At 39.7% G+C, this 23705-nt stretch overlaps 1 protein-coding gene across 7 annotated transcripts in view; it reads left to right on the forward strand.

The window, feature by feature from the left end:
* WDFY3 (WD repeat and FYVE domain containing 3) overlaps window positions 1-23705 on the forward strand; it is a 181372-nt gene that overhangs the window by 143285 nt on the left and 14382 nt on the right. For 5 of the 7 annotated variants that reach the window (XM_068682165.1, XM_068682166.1, XM_068682160.1 and 2 more), the window contains 19 exons: window positions 692-801; window positions 1652-1834; window positions 5331-5488; window positions 6880-6957; window positions 7936-8163; window positions 9009-9062; window positions 13211-13379; window positions 13582-13745; window positions 14560-14708; window positions 14973-15093; window positions 15441-15526; window positions 15916-15996; window positions 16549-16603; window positions 16919-17038; window positions 17453-17570; window positions 18783-18889; window positions 19737-19890; window positions 22920-23011; window positions 23340-23552. In XM_068682165.1, coding sequence (XP_068538266.1) covers window positions 692-801; window positions 1652-1834; window positions 5331-5488; window positions 6880-6957; window positions 7936-8163; window positions 9009-9062; window positions 13211-13379; window positions 13582-13745; window positions 14560-14708; window positions 14973-15093; window positions 15441-15526; window positions 15916-15996; window positions 16549-16603; window positions 16919-17038; window positions 17453-17570; window positions 18783-18889; window positions 19737-19890; window positions 22920-23011; window positions 23340-23552 — 2440 coding nt within the window. The remainder of the gene's footprint in view (window positions 1-691; window positions 802-1651; window positions 1835-5330; window positions 5489-6879; window positions 6958-7935; window positions 8164-9008; window positions 9063-13210; window positions 13380-13581; window positions 13746-14559; window positions 14709-14972; window positions 15094-15440; window positions 15527-15915; window positions 15997-16548; window positions 16604-16918; window positions 17039-17452; window positions 17571-18782; window positions 18890-19736; window positions 19891-22919; window positions 23012-23339; window positions 23553-23705) is intronic. The other 2 variants (XM_068682162.1, XM_068682163.1) reach the window with 1 other exon arrangement.

Genomic DNA, 23705 nt, shown 5'->3' on the forward strand with positions numbered 1-23705 from the left:
ATAACTTTCAAGTCAGTGAAATGCAAGCAAGCTGTAGTGATACATTTTAAAATAAAATGAGGTTTGAAGAGCCTTAGTTTAGAGAACAGCCTTACCTCCTGTTAAACAGGTATTTTACAGTACTAACACAAGTGCTGATCAACCATTATATTACTATGCTTTGACAGTGTGAAATATTTTTTAAGTAGAAAGAAGCTCTGGTGTGAAATAATTAATAGTTAAAGGGATCAGTCACTAGACTTAGGGTCTATTGAATATGTATTCGGTATCTTAGTAATTGGGTGTATTCGAATAAGTCAAGAATTAAATTGGATGGACATGACAAATGCTGGTAACACCTGCTTGTCTGCATTGCTACAAAAGCCTGACTGGCGTTTTCATTTTTCTTTCCAAAGAGTTGTAGGACTTGGGTTTTATCCCAAGACACTTGGGAAACATGATCCACAAAAACTCTAGTGTTTGCCATTCATGGCTTTGGCCACACTGGTGTTTCCTGAAATATTTCTGCTTCCTCCAGCAATGTTAGTGTCCATGTCATGTCCTTTTTTAAAAACCTTCAGTTTGAGTTGTGACTGCAGATCATCAGAAATCAAGTGGACAGAAATGAAGATAGTTGCTGTAGCAGTACACATTACTCTTTGTAGTGCTTTTGTTTGTTTCTGGTGGTTGTTCATTCACTGTGTATTTGTAGCAATGTTGATGGGTTTGGATTGGAAGCAGAAGCCAGGATGACTACTTGGCACATTATGATCCCCTCTGATATAGAGCCAGATGGAGTCTACAATCAAGATGTCAGTGAAGGTAATCTGAGTGATGAATCCACAGATGTCTGCTAATGATGCTGCTTTATTGTCATCAGTAGTCTTTTACCCTAGTTATACTTTGGGCAGGAGTGGGTGTGTGTGTGTATAAACACTAAAAACAAACAAAACACTTGAAACACCAAAACAGATACATTCAAAATAAGCTAATGTTTTGTTAATACAGCAAGTGGACTTCATTTTTCTTACTGGACATGAACTAGAATTAGATTCCTTTATGTGTACTGAGTTGAATGCAATGTAAATGGATGCTTTTAAGTGTGTGCCATGCTTCTCTATCTGACAAATCTTACAGGAGCATGGTTAAGATGTAACTGTTATAAGATGTTGAATTATTACTTACTGGAACCATTAGGATCTTCCTCTTAAGAGAAACTTATGAACTAGCTGGTAGAAGAAAGGATCGTGGTTTTGCTCTTCTTATATGTATACATTTAATATTTATGTACGTGTCTATCAGTGTATACAGATATAAAAAATACATTTGTTATTTGTGTTTGGAATTGTATGTTTTTATATAGACTGTGTATATCTGTAAGATTTGTATTTATCTAGTGTTGTTAATGTACACATGGGTATGGGAGAAGAATTGCAACTAATTAGAGCCAGTGTTTCAGATTCGCAGAGGAAAGAATTTCAAAATTCTAGATGTGTACGAATAGTGTACAAATGATAAAAAAGACAGGTTGTTAAAATGCATTTCACAAGTCCTACAAGAAGGGAAGAATGTGGAGTGTAATTGCTTAATCTATTCATTTTGCTACTATAAAAATACAAATTCAATAAGCAGCTTAGAAAACGTGCTGTTTATGGTCTTGTACTTAACACAGGTCGCCAGCTTCTTTTAAAAGCTATAAACAGAGTATGGACAGAGTTGATTCACAGTAAGAAACAGGTGTTAGAAGAAGTTTTCAAAGTGATGCTACCTGTCAATGATCGTGGCCAAGTGGATATAACTGTTGCAAGACCTTTAATTGAGGAAGCGAGTTTAAAGTGTTGGCAAAATCATTTGGGTAAGTGCAACTGAGGATTTACCTGTCCCAGATGTTAGATTTTCCCAAAGGGAATCATGTGCATTGGGTATTACAGTATGGACTTACCTCTTGAGTATGTGTAAATACTTTAACCTGTTATAGCTGAACATCTGTGAAATAGTACCGGGTATGGGATATATTTACTCTGCCATACACAGGGCCTTTAGTCAACAGTTTTGCTGATCTCAGCAGCTTCCTGTGTTTGTGTGTGGATGTGTACCAAATAGCATCCTGTGAATTACAGTGGCAGAGGACTGTTTTATTTAGCACCTTTTCATGAGCACTTGCCTTGTGGTGACCTATTAGACCTTACTGAGATTTGGATGTGCCAGGCAGGAAGGGAACCCATCTTGAGCATGTCCGGGTGCAGCCTACAAACTCTCCCCATGGTTGATGAAATTGGAAATGTGTGACCAAACATCACTTCTATGGCAGCAGCAATGCTCGGACTTTTCCTTGACAGTGAAGTCAGTTCAACATTGGAAGCAGCTTTGCAGGAAAAGGACCTGGTGGACAAGTTAAGCTCATAAGCTATGTGCCTATATTAATAAAGGCCAACTGTTGTTGGAATGATTAGTATGAGTTCAGACAGCAGATACTCAAAGTTCATCTAAAATTGAGTGGACGTGTTCCTTTTACAATGGAACGGTTCTGAAGTAATTTGCTGGAAATACAATACAGTTCAGAGAAAGCAGTCTAGGAGGTTCCTGGAGAGCGTGGCAGATAGCTTCCTGATGCAGCTGGTTAGTGAACCTACCAGGGGAGGTGCCCCTCTGGACCTTCGGTTCACAAACGGGAGGACTAGTGGGAGATGTGGTGGTTGGGAGCTGTCTTGGGCAGAGTGACCACGAAATGGTAGAGTTCCCTATTCGTGGCAAAGTCAGGAGGGGAACCAGTAAAACTGCTGTCTTGGACTTCTGTAGGGCTGACTTTGAGCTGTTCAGGACACTGGTTGGCAGTCCCTTAAGAGGCAGTCCTGAAGGGCAGAGGAGTCCAGGAAGGCTGAGAACACCTCAAGAAGGAAATCTTAAAGGCTCAGGAGCGGTCTGTCCCCATGTGCCCAAAGACGAGCTGGCATGGAAAATGAAGGCCCAGTCAGCATGGGTTTATGAAAGGCAGGTCCTGTTTGATGAACCTGATCTCCTTCTATGACAAAGTGACGCGCTAAGTGGACATGGGAAAGACTGTGGATGTGGTCTACCTTGACTTCAGTAAGGCTTTTGACACTGTTTTGCACAACATTCTCCTAAAGAAACTGGCTGCTCGTGGCTTGGACTGGTGCAGGCTTTGTTGGCTTAGAAACTGGCTGGGTAGCCGGGCCCAAAGAGTTGTGGTGAATGGAGTCAAATCCAGTTGGAGTCCGGTCACTAGTGGCGTTCCCCAGGGCTCAGTACTGGGGCCAGTTCTCTTTAATATCTTTATCGATGATCTGGGTGAGGGGATCGAGTGCACTCTCAGTAAGTTTGCAGATGGCACCAAGTTAGGTGCGTGTGTCGATCTGCTCGAGGGTAGGAAGGCTGTGCAGGAGGATCTGGATAGGCTGCACTGATGGGCTGAGGTCAGCTGTATGAAGTTCAACAAGGCCAAGTGCCGGGTCCTGCACCTGGGGCACAACAACCCCAAGCAGAGCTACAGGCTGGGAGATGAGTGGTTGGAAAGCTGCCTGGCAGAGAAGGACCTGGGAATATTGGTTGATAGTCAGCTGAATATATGAGCCAGCAGTGTGCTCAGGTGGCCAAGAAGGCCAACAGCATCCTGGCTTGTATAAGAAGCAGTGTGACCAGCAGGGCTAGGGAGGTGATCGTCCCCCTGTACTTGGCTCTGGTGAGGCTGCACCTCGAGTACTGTGTTCAGTTTTGGGCCCCTCACTACAAGAAGGCCATGGAGGTGCTTGAGCGGGTCCAGAGAAGGGCGACGAAGCTGGTGAGGGGCCTGGAGAACAAGTCCTACGAGGAGCGGCTGAAGGAGCTGGGCTTGTTCAGCCTGGAGAAGAGGAGGCTCAGGGGCGACCTTATTGCTCTCTATAAGTACCTTAAAGGAGGCTGTAGCGAGGTGGGTGTTGGTCTGTTTTCCCACATGCCCGGTGATAGGAACAAGGGGGAATGGGCTAAAGTTGCACTGGGGAATTTTAGGTTGGATCTTAGGAAGAACTTCTTTACCGAATGGGTTGTTAGGCATTGGAATGGGCTGCCCAGGGAAGTGGTAGAGTCACCACCCCTGGAGGTCTTTAAAGGATGTTTAGGTTTAGAGCTTGGTGATATGGTTCAGAGGAGGACTTGTTAGTGTTAGGTCATTGGTTGGACCATGTGGTCTTGGAGGTCTCTTCCAACCTAAATGATTCTGTCACTGAGGTTAATCTGGATATACAGAAAGTGTTGCTGGAAATATACAGCACTTGGTTTTGTGGTCCATGTATTTCTAGATATGCTATGTCCCTGGCTGAATTTTGCTTGCGTTTCCACTGTCTAGCTAATAGTCAGTATTTAAAAAAAAAAAAAATGTTTTGAGCAGAGTTGAGGATCTTTGGAGAATATATTGGCTTGAGAAAGTAGTAGTGGATTTAAAAGAAGAAAATAATGGATTTTTTTTTTTTTAAATCAAATGTAACGGATATACAGTGAGGTCCATTAGATGAGTGTGGGGAGAACATGAAAATTCTGAGAGCCGAACTAATCTGTGATTTTTACTAAAGTTTTAAAGTAAGCATGCTAGTGTTTCTGGACTTGACAATCAACTGGGATGGCTGTATGTTCACAAAAAGGTGCACTAGCCCACCTAACTTTTCCTCTCAAAATGGCATACTTGTGCTGACAGACTAGATAGCAGTGTCATGATACAGCCCCTTTTTGGGTGTAGGGAGGGGCGCAATGATGACATGCTCAACTGGGTTACTTTTCATTTGTGTCTGCCATTAATAACAAATAGTATAGATTTCTTTATTTTGTAACTGTTTTGAAAGAAACTGTTTCATCTGACATTGTCTCACTTCTTTTGACTGCTCTCTTGGTCTTTAAGGGGATGTAATTCAGCAAAATGGAAATTGGTTGGGGTGTGGAGGGAAAGGGAGGTGACAACTTTGTTCTACGTACCAATTTTTCACTTATTCAGATGAGGACAGCACTCACAGCTGTTAGACCCTGGTTTTGATAATCAGTGAAAGGAATCATAAATCTGCTCCTCATGTTTCCTTTCAAAATTAAAAACAAAAACAAACAAACAAAACAAACAAACAAAAAACAACACGATTTTCTCTTCGGAATCTTTCCTTCAAAACCAAAACTGAAAAAAAAACCACCAAACCACCACACACCAGAACCACAAGAAAAAAAAAAAACACAAACAAACAAAAAAACAAAACAAAGAAACAACAATAGAAAAGGTTACTCTGTTTAGTGAAATGGCAATGGCAGTGAGAACAGAGAGAGAGAAAAAAAAAAAAAAAGCCATCCCACAACATAAGATCTTTGTTTTTCAGCCCATGAGAAGAAGTGCATCAGTAGAGGGGAGGCCTTGATTCCGACCACACAGTCCAAACTTTCACGAGTTAGCAGTGGGTTTGGCCTCTCTAAACTAACTGGTTCCAGGAGAAACCGGAAGGAGAGCGGGCTCAATAAACACAATCTTTCTACACAGGTAATGTCACTTAGTAAAATGAAATCTAAAATCCAGCATTGTATGTTCAGAGATTATGGTAAATATTGCAATATAAATGATCTTTCAGGGTGTTAGGTAAGATCTTGTGCTCGTTTCTTTTCATTGTTGAATATTGAGACTGAGCATTCTCACTTCTGCGTGTCCTAATCCAGCAAGCACAGCTGTCTATCTTTAACTTTAAAAGGAGAGTTAAGCTTTTATATATCTGTAATGCTTTACTGCTTTGCTAGTCTGTGTACTAATTCAATTTGCCTCACCACTTTGTAATGGAAGCCAAGATAGATGCTTTTCCTTTTTCAATAGAAGCCAAGATGATGTGCTTTTTTTTTTTTTTTGGAAGTCCTTATAAGTATATTTTATGTATCATGACTAAACAAATGCTGCTTTTCCCTATTTTTATTGTACTATAGAAAAGAGCTCAGCAAAACATTATGTGATGGTGAAATTGTACATTTGCATTTCAAACCTGCTTGCATTAAAAGAAAAAAGACTCTAGGGTTAAAGCTGTGTGATTTCTGTCAGAAAGTACTTAGTAGGGCATTGTGAGGAGTTAATATACAATACTTTAGGTATCGAAAACAAAGGAAAGACGGGTCTGAAAGTTTTTGTAGGATGGAGTTCTTACTGTAATTAGCACTTGGAACAGCAGGGAGACTTTAGGTCATGGACAGCAGGTGTATTCCTGACATAAAGACATGCTGTAACTGCTGTTGACTTCATCAAGAGTTATTGGTGTCCTGTGTAAGTTGAAAAATAGCTTGCCTTTTCACTTACTGGTCTGAAAGTCATGCAGTGGACTTCTTTACAATAAAGAATTCTTAGTGTTTTTGGTCTTTTTCCTGGCAAACACATGAAAATGAAAAGGAAGAAACCCAAAAACTGAGTTGACAGGAGTGATTGTTAGGCACATTGGCGAGGGAGCAGGGTGTGAAAACAGTTGTGTGTCAGTATAGAATGATGAGACCTGTAAAGGTTTCCATCAAATTGAGCAACATCCACAAAATATTACCTGGAAATGGAGAAAAGTAGTAATTTTTGTCATCTACTGTCTCTCTTTAGCTGTTTGGGAATTTTCTGATCCATTAATCGTGTGCTTTCAATATTTGCCAAATGTTTGCCAGTTTATCTTAAATAACGTCCTTGTACATGAGTTTGCTGCCTTAAAAACAACCAAACAAAATAAAACAAAAAGCATAAAACACCCTTAAAAATATTTTTGCATGGAGTAGTTTGAAATTAATCCAGAACATGTTTTAGGAAGCTAGTCTTTTTGAACAAGTTAGCAAGGTGATGCATGGGCTTTCCATTCAAACTAAATCTAAGCCTGATTTATAAAGTCTGGTTCTGTCTGTCTCCTTATCTCCTATTAGGAAATTTCCCAGTGGATGTTTACCCACATTGCAGTGGTTCGGGACCTGGTTGATATGCAGTATAAGGAATATCAGGAGGTATGGTTTAGAGGATTACCTGAAACTGATATTTTTGACATGTTAGGCTGTACAGATCCTGTTTCTCAATATGTGGCTTATAAAATATTAGGAGGTTGGTGATTAAATGCTTAAATATATAGATACTATTGTTATTTTAGGGGTGTTTCTTTAATGCAGTCAAATAAAGCTAATTTTGATTTAATTGCAGAAGTAGTACCTAAGTTAAATCTTAAGTTTTTCGTATGCTGTTTTAAACAGCCTGCATGCTCTAACATGTTTCCACCTTTTTCTTATTATTCTTATTATAAAAGAGTACTTAGGCTTCTTGAAAAAAAAAAAAAAAGCAGAAGACATGGGAAAGCATTGTGTACAAATGCTACTTTTATAGTAGTACAAACAATTTTAAGGCACCTTTTTCACATCATTATGCAGCAATAGAAAAATGATGCTCTGTGTTTTATAGAACAAAATCATTGCACCCTGCATTTTCTTTCAAGCATCCCCACAGTCCTTTGGTTCAAAGTATTTGCTGAGGTGTGTTCTAAAAGTCTAAGAAATCAGCTTCCCAGAAGTTCAAGTTATTGAAAGTGACTGGCAAAAATCCACCAGATAAGCTTTGCTTTGTTCAGTTTCCCTCTTCTGTTTAAATGTAGGCAGAAAGAGCATCTGAAGTTACCTTTTTTCAATTCCTAAAATCCCCAGTGTATTAATGTTACATTTTTTCATATTTGCTGTTTATGAATGCATTCAATTATAGGTAAAAATCAAAAGCAGAGTTCATTTGTTGTTTTTTTCCTCTTATGCTTAGAGGAATACAATGGGAATCTTGCTTTTATAGTAGCTGAGACTGGAAAGCGCATTAGGGTGCATTATACAATGCTACTGTAATTTTCAATTGCAAGGTTTTCTGTAATGTAGTGAAAATGACTTTGCTTGTATCAGATGTAGGCTTAAAAACATCACTGTTAATGCATATGGTAATATCTTTGTATTCAGCGTCAGCAGAATGCATTAAAATATGTGACGGAAGAGTGGTCTCAAATTGAATATGAGTTACTACGAGAGCGAGGTTTATGGGGTCCCCCCATTGGTTCCCATCTTGACAAGTGGATGTTGGAGATGACAGAGGGTCCCTGTAGAATGAGGAAGAAGATGGTTCGAAATGACATGTTTTATATTCAGTATCCCTACATGCCTGAAGCTGAGCAAGAAACAAACTTGCTGGTAAGTAATTCAGCATTTTGTTATGAGTAATTTCATGCCCAGTTGTAAAATCCACTTTTTTTTCTTTTTCTTTTTTTTTTTTATAAAAAGTTTCTCTTATGCCTATTTTACTCTGTTAGTTTACCAACATGCCTGTTAGCCCTAAATGCTTGGTAAGGTTCAGTTATTCTTTGTAGTACATTTAGGGGCGGGACTGACCTGCTCACCACTCAAAACAGTGAATTGGAAAGCTCTACCAGTTCCAGCATGAAACATGGTGTGTATGCATTAGCCAAGCAAGCATGCTGGTGAACACCAGAAGTGTCTTCATGAGCACCAAAAGGCTATGAAATGCCATACCTATGGATGGGAGGTTTCACTATGAGTTCTTGGCATAGTGCTACATAACAACTGAAACAGATTTGAAAAAAAAAGCAAAAACCAAATAGGCCTATAGGCCTTTGTTTGGATGTACTTCTTTCATTGATAATCTGTGAATATGAACATCGGCTACTTGGGCAGAAATGTATGTGGCCTTGGAAAGTTTGGCAGTTCGTTTCTCTTTGCTTTGGAACAGCATCTTGAGGAAATGGAGCAGTCTTTATTGTGTCTTTTAGGCATGCATGTATGTATGCATGCAGGATTTTTTTCCTCAAATCAAGAATAAAAGCCATGGTACTTAAGAAGCACAAACAAAAAAATACTGTACAGCTAACTTTACACCATGAGGTGTATTTGTCTACTTGTTACCTGACACACAATAGTTTTAGCAACAGTTAAGTTCACAGAAAGCGGAGAACATATCATCATGCCTCCTTCTAAAAGTGTTCTTTTTCTGATGCATATACTTAATGCCCTGTTTTCAGTATGACCTCTCAAGTAGACTTCCTGAGACATCTGATGATGGCATTCCTCAAAAGGTAAAGAAACACACACACTGAGAGAATGTAAAATAATCACAACTTTTACAGTTTCTCCTGCATGTTTGGCAGTCTTAATCAATGCTTCTACATTTGGCTTTCAACTTGCTCTTTCAGTATTTCCAGGCCTGAAGGTGGTGTTTTCCGTATTCACATTAGAAAATGTTACTGTGCTCTCCTCAGCCTTCACCTAATATAACTTTCTGTAGATCTTCACTTCTTTGCTGCACACTAACAGGCTGTGTTGGGCTGTGCTGTCACTGTTCTCACTGTGTTCAGAGTTGTGGTTTGGGGTCTGAACTAATGGTCTATGGAACGTGTTTAGTAATGGGCAACGTGATCATTGGGAAGCACTGCTAGGAAAATGGATGTTGTTTGCAAAGGGGACCTAGTGAACAGGGGTTTTTCCCCTTTCTAATCGTAATGGTCTGAAAGAGGCCTATTTTTGTTAGCACCACATTTGTTAACCCAATTTTGTCATTCCTGATGGTCTTCATTTTTATTGTTAATTATACGTATGCAGTTGTTTCAAAATATGAATCCTACCTTAAAAGTACCAGATCTGTTAGGAACTGACTGTCCTGCAAGCATTTATCTCTTACGAGGCTTCTCTATGAAATTGCAGTTAGTCTTGCCCATCACTAAGTAGAGTGCACAGTGCATTCACTGATTTTGAATTACATTCAGCAATGAACTAATACACATAAATGAAAGTAATTGCTATACAGAAAATGAAATATAATTTGTTACTGATTTCTTTATGTTAGCAGTGCTAGTTTGGATTTTTCTTTGTAGACTTTACGTTACTACAGAGGTGTTAAAGACTGAAGACTTACTAGAGCCCAACTTGGCAAATCTGATCACAGTGCTGTACATCTTGGATTTCTGGGGCAGGCAATTTGACCTGAAATAAGGAATCTCCATGTTGCTGCTCTTAATTGCTTAGTCATCCCAAACATCTACTTGTAATAAAGCTGTTTTGTTTTTATGGGTCACTTAGTTTCCTGCTACATCATCAAACAGGTGGACAGCAACAAAAAAAGGAACATCACATGTTATGTATTTGCAGTTACAACCGCAGAAGGGAACAAGGAGAAGTCTTAATTGAAACGGCAACTAATATTCTGCAGTTGCACATAATTTAAAGCATTTATCTGAATTTATGATATTCCATTATTATCTCAATCTAATTTGAAGAATCATGGGGCATATTGCTACAAAGTAACAAATTGTTTTTGTGATGGAGAGCTGAGCATGTTTACAAACTGAACTTTCTAGAGTTAAGGTGTTGGCGTTAAATAGTACTCAGAGAAGAAGATTTTTGACTGAAGTATAAAAACAATGGGTTTTCTTCTGTCCAGGTGCATCAGTTTGTTTTAATTTGGGAAAAGTTCTTGGCTGTGTAATAGCTCTTATCCCCATCTGACTCTCCAGTGATGTTGCTGACCTTGTCCTCATTTAGTGGTTACTTTGATTTCTAATATTAACTCCATAATCAAAAGAGGAATGATGTAAGAATTAACCTGCTAAAAGAAAGCCAACAACACACCATCACCATAGTGAAACATACCATAATCCATTGTGCTTACCCAAGGATATAAATGATGCTTGATGAATTACTTCACTTAAAATAATCCTCTTGTGCCAGTTGCCTGCCTGCAGGCCTTTAAAATCTGTATTAAAAAAAAAAAAAAAATTAAGAATTTTTGAGCCTTCAGATCAGGTCTCTGGCTGCTTTTAGTTCATATCAACCTCCACTTATTTTCATCTTGTCTAGAGGAAAATTTTTACTCAAACTACACCTAGCAATGAATTTGGCTGTCCAATGAATGAACTGTAGGGAGTGATGAAAGGTGGTAAAATAGCAATTTGATCTATCAATCTTAGAGCAAAAGTATCCCAGCAGTCTTTTGTGACAGTTGATAACATACTGACCACACTTAATACGTCTCCGTGTTGTAGGTTTAGCAGCAGGCATTTCTGCAAACCCATCATTACTTCAGTGGTTCAAAAGCTCCCTTGCAAATTAGATGATTTACTGGATCTAGTGAAGAGTCTCTGTTTTTGTATGTTTTGCTGTATGTATGCACACACACTGTCCTGGTTTCAGTTAGGACAGAATTAATTTTCCTCCTAGTATCTGGTAGGATGCTATGTTTTGGATTAGGATGAGAAGAGTGCTGATAACACGCTGATGTTTTAATTGTTGCAGAGCAGTGATTACACCAAGCCAAGGACGTTTCAGCTTCTCATTCTGTCCTGCCAGTGGTGGCTGGGGGTGCAGCAAAAGCTGGGAGGGGACGGACCCAGGACAGGTGACCCAAACTGGCCAAAGGGATATTCCATGCCATCTGGGGTCATGCTAAACAATATATAGGGGTGGCTGGCCGGGGTGGGGGGTGCAGCTGCTCAGGGATGGGCTGGGCTTTGGTCAAGGGAAGCTCATGGAGCTTCCAGGGAAGCTCAAGGAGCAGATTATCTTGAGTGTCATCACGCGGCACTTACAGGGCAAGCAGGTGATCAGGCCCAGTCAGCATGGGTTTATGAAAGGCAGGTCCTGTTTGATGAACCTGATCTCCTTCTATGACAAAGTGACGCGCTAAGTGGACATGGGAAAGACTGTGAATGTGGTCTACCTTGACTTCAGTAAGGCTTTTGACACTGTTTTGCACAACATTCTCCTAAAGAAACTGGCTGCTCGTGGCTTGGACTGGCGCACACTTCGTTGGCTTATAAACTGGCTGGGTAGCTGGGCCCAAAGAGTTGTGGTGAATGGAGTCAAATCCAGTTGGAGGCCAGTCACTAGTGGCGTTCCCCAGGGCTCAGTACTGGGGCCAGTTCTCTTTAATATCTTTATCGATGATCTGGGTGAGGGGATCGAGTGCACTCTCAGTAAGTTTGCAGATGGCACCAAGTTAGGTGCGTGTGTCGATCTGCTCGAGGGTAGGAAGGCTGTGCAGGAGGATCTGGATAGGCTGCACTGATGGGCTGAGGTCAGCTGTATGAAGTTCAACAAGGCCAAGTGCCGGGTCCTGCACCTGGGGCACAACAACCCCAAGCAGAGCTACAGGCTGGGAGATGAGTGGTTGGAAAGCTGCCTGGCAGAGAAGGACCTGGGAATATTGGTTGATAGTCAGCTGAATATATGAGCCAGCAGTGTGCTCAGGTGGCCAAGAAGGCCAACAGCATCCTGGCTTGTATAAGAAGCAGTGTGACCAGCAGGGCTAGGGAGGTGATCGTCCCCCTGTACTTGGCTCTGGTGAGGCTGCACCTCGAGTACTGTGTTCAGTTTTGGGCCCCTCACTACAAGAAGGCCATGGAGGTGCTTGAGCGGGTCCAGAGAAGGGCGACGAAGCTGGTGAGGGGCCTGGAGAACAAGTCCTACGAGGAGCGGCTGAAGGAGCTGGGCTTGTTCAGCCTGGAGAAGAGGAGGCTCAGGGGCGACCTTATTGCTCTCTATAAGTACCTTAAAGGAGGCTGTAGCGAGGTGGGTGTTGGTCTGTTTTCCCACATGCCCGGTGATAGGAACAAGGGGGAATGGGCTAAAGTTGCACTGGGGAATTTTAGGTTGGATCTTAGGAAGAACTTCTTTACCGAATGGGTTGTTAGGCATTGGAATGGGCTGCCCAGGGAAGTGGTAGAGTCACCACCCCTGGAGGTCTTTAAAGGATGTTTAGGTTTAGAGCTTGGTGATATGGTTCAGAGGAGGACTTGTTAGTGTTAGGTCATTGGTTGGACCATGTGGTCTTGGAGGTCTCTTCCAACCTAGACAATTCTGTGATTCTGCGATCGGTCAGCGGGTGGTGAGCAATTGCATTGTGCATCACTTGTTTCGTACACATTAGTAGTAGTAGTATTATCATCATTATTGTTGTTATTATTATTGTTGTTATTATTTTCGTGTCTTAATAAACTGTCTTTATCTCAACTCACAGGCTTCACTTTCCCATTTCTCTCCCCATCCCAGAGAGGGAGGGGGGAGGGTGAGCGAACGGCCGTGTGGTGTTTATCTGCCGGCTGGTTAAACCACAACATGCACAAAGCACTTCATGGGCATGCCCTGTGCTGCACACAGTGTTCCTGAAGCTTGTTTACTGAAGCAAGCGAGGCGTTGACTGACTAAGTGATTGTGTTCAATTATTTCTAAGAAACCTGCTCGCTACCGGAGGGCTATAAGTTATGACAGTAAGGAGTACTACATGCGCCTAGCTTCTGGAAACCCTGCAGTCTTCCAGGACACCATAGAAGAAAATACAGTGGGTGAAACCACTCAGCAGGAGCCAGAACACGGAGAAGACACGATTGCAAGAGTCAGAGGTTAGATCATTTCTTTTGTCCCAAACTATTCTCTTTAAATATATCTGCCTTTATATCTGCTCTTGCATTCATGTTGGAATAAACATAAGGATCTTGTGGGACTCTATTTTCTGTATTAGCATTGGATCAGCAGTTTTAGACTTCAAAAGGTTTTGCACAGCAATTTTTTTTTTTTTTATTCTTCTTTGTTCTTCTTTTCCAGGCCTAGTGAAGCCTCCCCTGAAACGATCTCGCTCTGCTCCTGATGGAGGAGATGATGAGAACCAGGAGCAATCACAAGATCAAGTTGTTGAGGGGAGTTCAATTGATGAAGAGGAGAAGACTGACAATACAACTTTGCTTCGACTTCTTGAAGAAGGAGAGAAGGTACTGTGTACTGCAAACAGACTAAGCACTTACTGTATTGGAATTTCTGCCCTGCATGTAGCAAGCACAAATCAACATCCTAAATAGCTTCCCTGATCTAAAGCTGCACCTGCTTAATATTCTATCAGCTTCTTCTTGCAGCATCCTTGAAAACAAATGTGTACTTGAATTCAAAGAGGTCCTGAGCCCAAAACCCCTGTACTGGAAACGTTCTTGCTTTGCTTCTGCCTTCTGTGGAGAATTCAACCTGTTGTAGAACTAAAGTTGCAAGCTATCCTGTGATTATTACAAGGATTATTACACTGTCAACCTAATGAGACCCCATAAAGGAAATATACGTTGAACATGTAAATACTGCACACAATAGACTTTAAGTAATTCTTGTAATCATTAGAATGAAAAATTTTGACAGTGAATGTTGTATCCCCATGAACTGTGTTCAAAGGCTGTTCTGGTTACTTAGTATTTCATACTGTCTGTCTGAAGTATACCACTAAATAGATTTGGGATTGGGGTTGAAAGGGCTCCAGGTTGCAAAATACGCCCAAGAAGCAAAGCGAGAGTGGAAAAGTCAGTAAACATAAACATAAACATAAACAAAACATCTATTCTATATGATGGAGGCTTTATTTAAACTACCTTTAAAATCAGTGATCACAAAGATGACGTACAACCTCAATTAACAGGAAAAATAGCAGAATTTTTGTTGTATCCACAAGTAATAAAGCACTGTTTAGGTCTTGTTCTGACAAAGCAATGGTCTGAGTCTGAGCTTGCTGACCTGCTTTTGCTCACTGCGTGTTTTTCATTTCAGATTCAGCATATGTACCGCTGTGCTCGAGTTCAGGGCCTTGACACTAGCGAAGGGCTTCTTCTCTTTGGGAAAGAGCACTTCTATGTGATTGATGGATTTACCATGACTGCCACCAGAGAAATACGGGATATTGAGACGCTGCCTCCAAAGTGAGTGGTTTAATAAAGAGTTTCATGAGTCTTTAGAAGGTGAACAACAGGTGTTTAATGAAATTATTTTGAGTCAACTACAAAAACAGATTGTGGAAGATCTCAGGAGCAGATTCTTCTGTTGCTCACAAAATGCAAAATGTGGTGTGTGGTGTATCATGAAATAAGTTTCTTTCAATAACTTGACTCTCACAAAGATGAAAAAAATAATTTTTATAATTCATGTTCTTTTTAATCACTTTCCTGTATATACCCCATCTACAGGATGCACGAGCCTATCATACCTAGGGGAGCAAGGCAAGGTCCAAGTCAACTCAAAAGAACGTGCAGCATTTTTGCCTATGAAGATATCAAGGAAGTACATAAAAGGAGATACCTTTTGCAGGTAACTTGGACACAGTATTCAGATTGAGATGCCAACTGTGGAATTTTAACAAAGTAAAATAGTTATCAGATGAGTATTTGGCAAGTGAAAACTGTTTGTTGTGTTTAAATTTAAGAGATTAAGCCTAGCATCTGATCTGAGCCATGTTTGGCTTGCTATAGTTTATTGTGTGAATTAGTGAATTGTAGTATTCTGAAAAGAGAACGGTTGGCCGCACTAAGCAGCGTTTGTTGCAATAAGTTTGAATCATGTGTCACTTCGTATGACTAAACTGGCCTACTTCTGACCTTCAGAGATGACAAGCAAAGGTGTTAGTGGTGACATATGTTTGTCTTGTTTGTTTTCAGCCAATTGCAATTGAAGTTTTCTCAGGGGATGGACGGAACTATCTTCTGGCTTTCCAGAAGGGGGTTAGAAATAAAGTTTATCAAAGGTATTGTAAAATAACTAAAGTTACAATATTTAATCTGAATATTTGCCATTATCTGTTTTGAGCAATATTTGAACCTCCAGTGATCTGACAATGAGAAGTAGGTTGCAAGTGGTGTGAGACACTGCATAATCCTGTAGCGAACTTAATATTGCAGAGAAAAGCCACTAGGAAGCGCTAATGACTTCATGCCAAACTTGCTGTACATAATTAGTATGAGATATACAACTCAGTGAATGTGAGTTTAGAGCGAAAAGGGCTATTCCAATGTTTACGAAGATGTTATGTAGCTGCTCAAAATTAGATCACTAATTGTACCAAATGTGTTCTAAGTATGAGACAAACCTGGAACAGACACGCTAACCTTAAACTCCATTTAACTCTTGATGCAGGTTTTTGGCTGTTGTGCCATCTCTAACTGACAGTTCGGAGTCAGTGTCTGGACAGAGGCCAAATACCAGTGTAGAACAAGGGTAAGCAATACTATTCCTCACCAGCTTTTTAGCTTAATGTTTTCCAATAGATGATGTTTACGTTAGGGTCCAGTTACCCTGGGGAGTATTGCAACCTCTATTTAAAACTGGGCATTACCAAATAAATAAGAAAACAATGATTGTATGTTCAGCTACTTTAAACGTTTTAATATCGTTGGCAGCATTGGTATACCTTCCTACAAATAAATACATGTTACCAGGATTAATGTTGTTGGTGTACAGGTACATTCTGAAAGGAACTGGAGTACCAAAACCATTTGGCTTGTCCAAGTTTTTAAACATATTTTCCTCAGCAGCAGCCCATCAGTTTTAGTTGTATATGCACTGAAATGCATGGATAATGTGCATTATTATGTCAGTCTGTGTTCAGAAACAAAATAAGTACTACTAATGCAAAAAGGAACTAAGACTGATTTGTTTAAATGTAAAAATTCACAGGTTTTAATCTTTACACTTTGAATTGTCTTGTAAAGATTTAACACAGGTCTTATTGGTAAGTTAGAAAATGTACTTAATTCTTCTTCCTGTTAGGTCTGGATTGCTTAGCACTTTAGTGGGAGAAAAATCTGTTACTCAAAGATGGGAGGTAAGTATAAATTATTTTTATATTAAATTGCACATTTTGTAGCGATACATAATTAATGCATGTAAGTTGCATGCTCTTGCTAGAACAAGTGGAATATACTGCTTTAGAAAATGTATCTCTGTATTTTAATGGGTTATATTTCATGATATCATCATCAAATAGTAAATGGTTCTACCGTAGAAATGTAAGCTTAGAGTAGGCATTGTAACATTGAATTAAGTTTCATATATTTGGAGAGAGCTGAACATCTTGAAAGTCTGGCAGCTTAGTTGATTATTGCCAAGTGAACTGTTCAACACTTATGTATTCCTTCAGAGAGGAGAAATCAGTAACTTCCAGTACCTGATGCACTTAAACACTCTGGCGGGCAGATCATATAATGATCTTATGCAGTACCCTGTCTTCCCCTGGATCCTCGCAGACTATGATTCAGAGGTAAATAAAATATCTTGTCAACTTAGTAGTAAACTTTTACGCATTTAATGCTTGTAAATACTACAGCTGGCTTGCGCTGCCTTGGTAAAATAGTCTTATCCTTATTTGCAGTCTTTAGATTTTATCTGTTTTACAATGTCCAGCCCACGCTATCAGTGAGTAGGATATTAGAGGTGCTTAGCTGTCCCATGCAGGCTGGTCCTTGCCCATCCTCATTTTACAGTTGCTATTGGGGTGTGCACAAGTGCACGGCATGTTCTAAGGCAATTGCTTCTCCTTCATGTAACAATGTACAAGACTGCAGCCATTTGTGTAAGTCTGCAGTAGTTTTCTGCACTACATCCTGAAGGATGTTATGCCTATGGAGAAAGCATTCATTTTTAAATAGAATTGATGTTCATTTTATTTTAAAAGGAATTGGACCTTACAAATCCCAGGACATTCAGAAACCTGGCCAAGCCCATGGGAGCTCAAACAGAAGACCGGTTAGCCCAGTACAAGAAACGATACAAAGACTGGGAAGATCCCAATGGTAAGTAACAACATACTCTGCAGGAAAAAGCGAGGGGCATATGCCTGCCATGTGATGGGAGGGAGTCATGGATTTTCATTATAAGGGTAAAGAGTTCCGGATTTGGATATACAGAGCTCTACCATGTGGGTGGGTTGTTTTTTGTTTTTTTTTTTTTGTGACTTGGAAACAAGTATTAAATTGACGCAAAGGGGTGGTGATGATGATATGTATGTTGTTGTTCCATTGTTGTTTTTTTAAAATCCGAACAGCATGTTTTTATACACAAAATTGAAGAGAAAACAGTTGTATATTGAGAACTGTTAAACCTTGACTAATTGTTAGATATGGGCAAGTACATACTAAGCATGCGGTCAGTTGTCTCCTTGACTAATGTTTGAATGCTGCTGTAAGACAATAAATTGTACAGAGGAATATGAATACTTTTGCATTATCAGGGCAGTAGTTTTTTCATTTCTTGGTTTACTGCATATTTTTCTGTTAAGGAAGCATCTTCTTCTTTGCTACCCATCCCCCAGAAGAAATACATGTACTGTTATGTTCTTAAGTTTGTAATGCTTCCAAATGATAAGCAATTGAGTTGTGTATTCTCCATTTAGAGTTTCATTATCTATTGAATCTATTGAAAATAAAACTTGTGAGTTTGTCAAAACAGCTATAATACACGATAGTTATTTTTCTGCGCTTTTATATGCAGCACAAGCTTGTTTAACTACTGTGATGCTGTTCTGGGTCAAACAGCAGGTAGCTAAGATGGTCATTTTCAGAAATGAATCGTGTTCTATGTGTATTTATGAAGATTTTTTTTCCCAGGAAATTATGACAGTGAAAGCTCTACAAATTCTGTAGCCAACAATTCTGAGATGTATTTCTGACTGAGCCTTTAATTCCAGAGCAACCAAAAAAAAAATCACTGTTGGAACATTTGAAGTATTTAAAATAAAAAATGAGTAACCATGCAGTCTTGCTGGACAGAAGCTCATTGAATTAAAGCTACTGCACTGCAGCTAGAACTTAAGTGGTGGCCATGACAAAACACGATGTTTTCAATTTCCCAAGAATGAAAATTGCAAATGCCAATTTTAAATGTGTCTGAGGTCACAGAGTAAATACAATGCATCACTAGTTAGTACTGTCACCAGTAACTGTTGTCACCTACTGTTACTTAACTTCTTTATTTCTTCTATGTTGATGATTTTTAATTTTTGGCAGGTGAAACTCCAGCTTATCATTATGGGACCCACTATTCATCTGCCATGATAGTGGCTTCTTACCTTGTCCGGATGGAGCCTTTTACACAGATTTTTTTACGGCTGCAGGTAAGAAGTACAAGACCTTATTTCCTGTTGCTTTCCTGCTGTACTTTTGAGACCTACATGAAAAATGTGATCGGTCTGCTGATCTCATGAAATATGTTAGAAAACATATCTTGAGTGATTGCAGGTGGGATAGGTCCAAAAACCTTCAGGATGTTTGATGTTTATTTGTAATAGATTTAATGGAATTCACATTTCGTCATGTAGTTCAAACATTTAGAAATATGTATGGAACAAAATAGCTCCAGACAAAAAAACAAAGGTTTTATTATAAAGACAAATACACTTCTCATTGTGCTTTATTTGTCTGCCATTGAAAGAATCTTGTGCCAGTTCTTCAGTTTACTATGGAGGTGTTGAAAGATGCTAAATTTAAAACCTATACTTCTATCCCAAGATGCAATTCAGTACTGAGTGTTAAAGTAACCCAAAATTTGCAGAGCCTGGCATCTTTTGGCAGTCTGACAGGTAACTGGGCTCAAAACATTGTTTCCAGTATTTTCCTGGACAGAAGCCACCAGGCAAAATATGTACATATATGTGTGTGTGTGTGTGTGTGTGTATATATAATTTTTTTCCTTTGGCGCAGCGTTTCACCAGAAGAGCCTAAACTTTGAAGTAGAACTAGGTGTCTCTCTCCTTCAAATCTGGTAGATCTGTCTTCATACTTTGTGCACTATTATTGTGTTTCACAGCATAAAATAATGCAGCATTTAATATTCTTTGTGTTACAGGAAGAAACATGCTATGTTTTATGATGTATTTATTAGGCAGAGTATGTTCTGGTTTGCCTTCTTGCAGCACAGCAAATTTGTCCACGCTACTCCGATGATCTTGCTTTGTCCCACAGGGTGGTCACTTTGACCTGGCTGACCGAATGTTTCACAGTGTCCGGGAGGCCTGGTATTCGGCGTCAAAGCACAACATGGCAGATGTGAAGGAGCTCATCCCGGAATTTTTCTACCTCCCTGAGTTCCTGCTCAATTCCAACAATTTTGACCTAGGTAGGCCAAAACATACCCTGACAAAAGTCCCTCTCGTTTTTCCTATGTTAAAATCTTGATAATTTATTTTAAGATATACTTTACTTTCACATATGTAAAATAGACCAAACATGGTCTATTTTTCACAGATTTCATCCATTAAAGAAAATAAGACTCAATAACATGGGGAAAGGAGAGGATAAGAAAAATAGTGTTGAAAGTAGTTATGGTAAATAGTATGTATACCAACTCATTAGTACTGGCATAAAGGACATAGAAGTACATCGAGGTGCTCGAGCGAGTCCAGAGAAGGGCGACAAAGCTGGTGAGGGGCCTGGAGAACAAGTCCTACGAGGAGCGGCTGAGGGAGCTGGGCTTGTTCAGCCTGGAGAAGAGGAGGCTCAGGGGCGACCTTATTGCTCTCTACAGATACCTTAAAGGAGGCCGTAGCGAGGTGGGGGTTGGTCTGTTCTCCCACGTGCCTGGTGACAGGACAAGGGGGAATGGGCTGAAGTTGCACCAGGGGAGGTTTAGGTTGGATCTTAGGAAGAACTTTTTTACCGAATGGGTTGTTAGACATTGGAACAGGCTGCCCAGGGAAGTGGTGGAGTCACCATCCCTGGAAGTCTTTAAAAGACGTTTAGATGTAGAGCTTAGGGATATGGTTTAGCGGGGACTGTTAGTGTTAGGTCAGAGGTTGGACTCAATGATCTTGAGGTCTCTTCCCAACCTAGAAATTCTGTGATTCTGTGATTCTGTGAAATAAGTGCTTGGAGTGTGGGTGACAGATAATAACAAGAATCTAAGAAACTAATTCTAAACCTCTGCTTTAACTAAGTGAAGTTAACAAAGCTGCAAAACAGATCAACGGTGTACAATGGCGTGAGCAATCACCAGTAAAGAATACATCTCTGCTAAGTGAATCTCTCAAGTCTTGCAGTGCATTATGATGGTAATAGAAATAATATAACTCTAGGTTTAAAAGCCTTAAGAAAAGGTTCAAAAATTAAGAAGTGCTAAACACAACTATCATATCAAAAAGACATTTCTCAGTTTCACTAAAGATTTTTATTACCCCAAAAAATATTTATAACCTTTTTTTCAGGGTTTTGAAAGATAGAGCATGGAGAAATGTACGCTGCCATACTCTTAATTTTCTTTATGCCATTTTTAGTCTTTGGGAAATCTGTTTGATACTGTTCACTTCCTCTTAAAGATTTCCAAAGCTTTTATTGTAATGTGGCACTTGACTTCTGTGACAGTAATTATTTAACAAGTCAAGTTTCACAGGAGATAAATGAGTGTATGGCACTCTTCTCAGCAGCTTTAACCTTCTCTCAGCTCTTTGCTGGGAATCTAATACCAATAAAAAAGATGAATTGGGTGGTGTGTTTCAGTAGCCTCAAAACGTTGATAGAGATTGGAAGTGCAAATGTACAAAACCAAAAGCAAAAAAAAAAAAAAAAAAAAAAGTAGGGAAAGACAAAACACATCTCCTGAGTATTCTTCAGACAGAAGGGTGTGGCCATTACCATTAAATATTGAGGTCTTGTTCATTTAGTTCTGTATCTCCTAATTTTAGGTGGATATGTCTGATTACTAGAAGTTCTATCAATATTTAGAACAGTAGGACAGGCTTTGTTCTGAACTACTGTAAAGCTAAAAACCTGCATGAGACTTCAGTTTGTGTTACTTCATAATTATCCCAGTCCCCTTCCAATCCCTTTCTCCCAAACAAGGAGATAGGAAAACATTCAAAGCCTGATTAGATTATGCAAGGAATGTCTGTTGGGCGGATGTACTACTTGTGCACCTGTGTAAATTTGGAAGCTTGCCCTGAGCAAGTACAAAATGTGGGATTGTCTCTCAGTGACAAATGACAACACATGAATATGAGTGGGAAGTTGTAAGGACTAAGGTTTCAGTAATTGAAACATGCCACCACTTAATATTCTGGGTGGGAAGGGATCTCTCTAGGATCGTGATGAATGTGTGTGTCCAGGACATGCCAAGAGGAATGACCACCGTCCTTGGGTATAAAGTTTGTGGCAGCTTGACAGGGTCAGTGCATGAGTATTCAGCCTGTACTGTCATAGTGTAGCCATTCCCATGGGTAAAACAACAACATCATTGTTTAATGCAGATTGTTCCTATTGCAAAGAACATAAACTTGGAGCCAAAGAGCTGCTCCACCAAGTCTTCCCAGTACAGTTTGCTGTTAAGCTGTCTCATTCCAGGATTTATTTGCCTTTAAAATAAACCCAGTTGACTTGTTTGCTGCTGTATACACACAGAATATTTTTCCTCACTAAAATTCAGTCTGTAGCATTTATTCATGTTTACCTCATGAAACAATTTCTAACATGCAAGTCAAAAAAATGATCAGCATTGAGTTGTGGTGCAGTGATTGCTGTAGCCACCAGATGGATGTCTTCTTGAGCATCAACTTCCAGTAGGTGGGCTGGCTGCTTTTGTGCAAGCTGAATTGGCAGTATGGGACTCAGATTGTGTAGTGGCCACAAAAGACCACAGAACTGGCTGTTTTCATGATCTTTTGCATGCTACAGTAGGTCTTTCCTATGGTAGGGAGAGGAAATAAGAAATGTGCCTAACAAGAAATACTAAGACAAGAAGTTGTGTTCAAAGAGCACTTCATTGGGAAATGTAAAGGTTTTGAGTTCAGACTTCTATGTTGTGAAACTGTAAGAAAACTGAGTAATCTAATTAACTCCCCAAGCTAGAAAAATTGTTTGCTTTGAAGAGCATACTCTGAACTAGTACTGTCAACATCAAAAGCCATTGCAAGGAATATTTGAGTTCTTCATTTTCTACTCTTGCTGACTATCACACCTGAATAACCAAGTCAGAATTTTTCAGGTTTTACTGCCTGATGTTTAAAAATTAGACAGTATTTAAAATAGAAGTCTGAAAGGCCTTTCTTTATAAAGGAAAGGTGTTAAATTTTGTTGTTGTTAATTAACTGTTGCTATTGCTATGTGGTTTCACTGTTTGTCTCCAAATCTTTGTTTGTGTTTGTTTTTTTTTTACAGGTTGCAAACAAAATGGCACTAAACTTGGAGATGTAATACTTCCCCCGTGGGCAAAAGGAGACCCTCGTGAATTTATCAGAGTTCATCGGGAGGTAATTTGAGTTTTAATAATGGAAGTAGAAAATGTCGTTTGTGACATTACACTGTGAATGAAGCCTGGCTTGATTCGTGCCGTCACAGCTACCAGCCAGTCCATGTGTTCTGGGTTGATGGCTGTTTGTTACAAATGGCTGCAGAGCTGGTGTTTACTCCACTTCATTTTTGGCTAGAGAGTAAGCTGAGACAACAGGTGCTTCAGATTTAACAAAAAAAAAAATAGAGAATATATCAATGTATTCTGCTTCTTTCTTTATGGCAGGTGTAGTATACTTGACCAATGACTGACATGGCTAGTTTTAATGTATGCACTTTGAATTTCAGGCTCTGGAATGCGACTTTGTGAGTGCGCATCTGCATGAGTGGATTGACTTGATCTTTGGCTATAAACAGCAAGGTCCTGCAGCAGTTGAAGCTGTAAATGTCTTTCATCATCTCTTCTATGAGGGGCAAGTGGACATATACAACATCAATGATCCATTAAAAGAGACAGCTACTATAGGATTCATTAATAACTTCGGACAGATACCAAAGCAGGTACACCATTTGCAGGATTTCTATTTGCAAGATGATGCTTGAGTTGAAATACATTTAAGAGAAAAGGAGGAGCAAAACTTCCTGGAAGTATATGTCCATAAATGTTCTTCCAGGGACGCTGAATCATTTGCATCTCCAAAACAGATACAATTA

Source organism: Anas acuta, chromosome 4 (genome assembly GCF_963932015.1).
Source record: "Anas acuta chromosome 4, bAnaAcu1.1, whole genome shotgun sequence".
NCBI classification, from domain to species: Eukaryota; Metazoa; Chordata; class Aves; order Anseriformes; family Anatidae; genus Anas; species Anas acuta.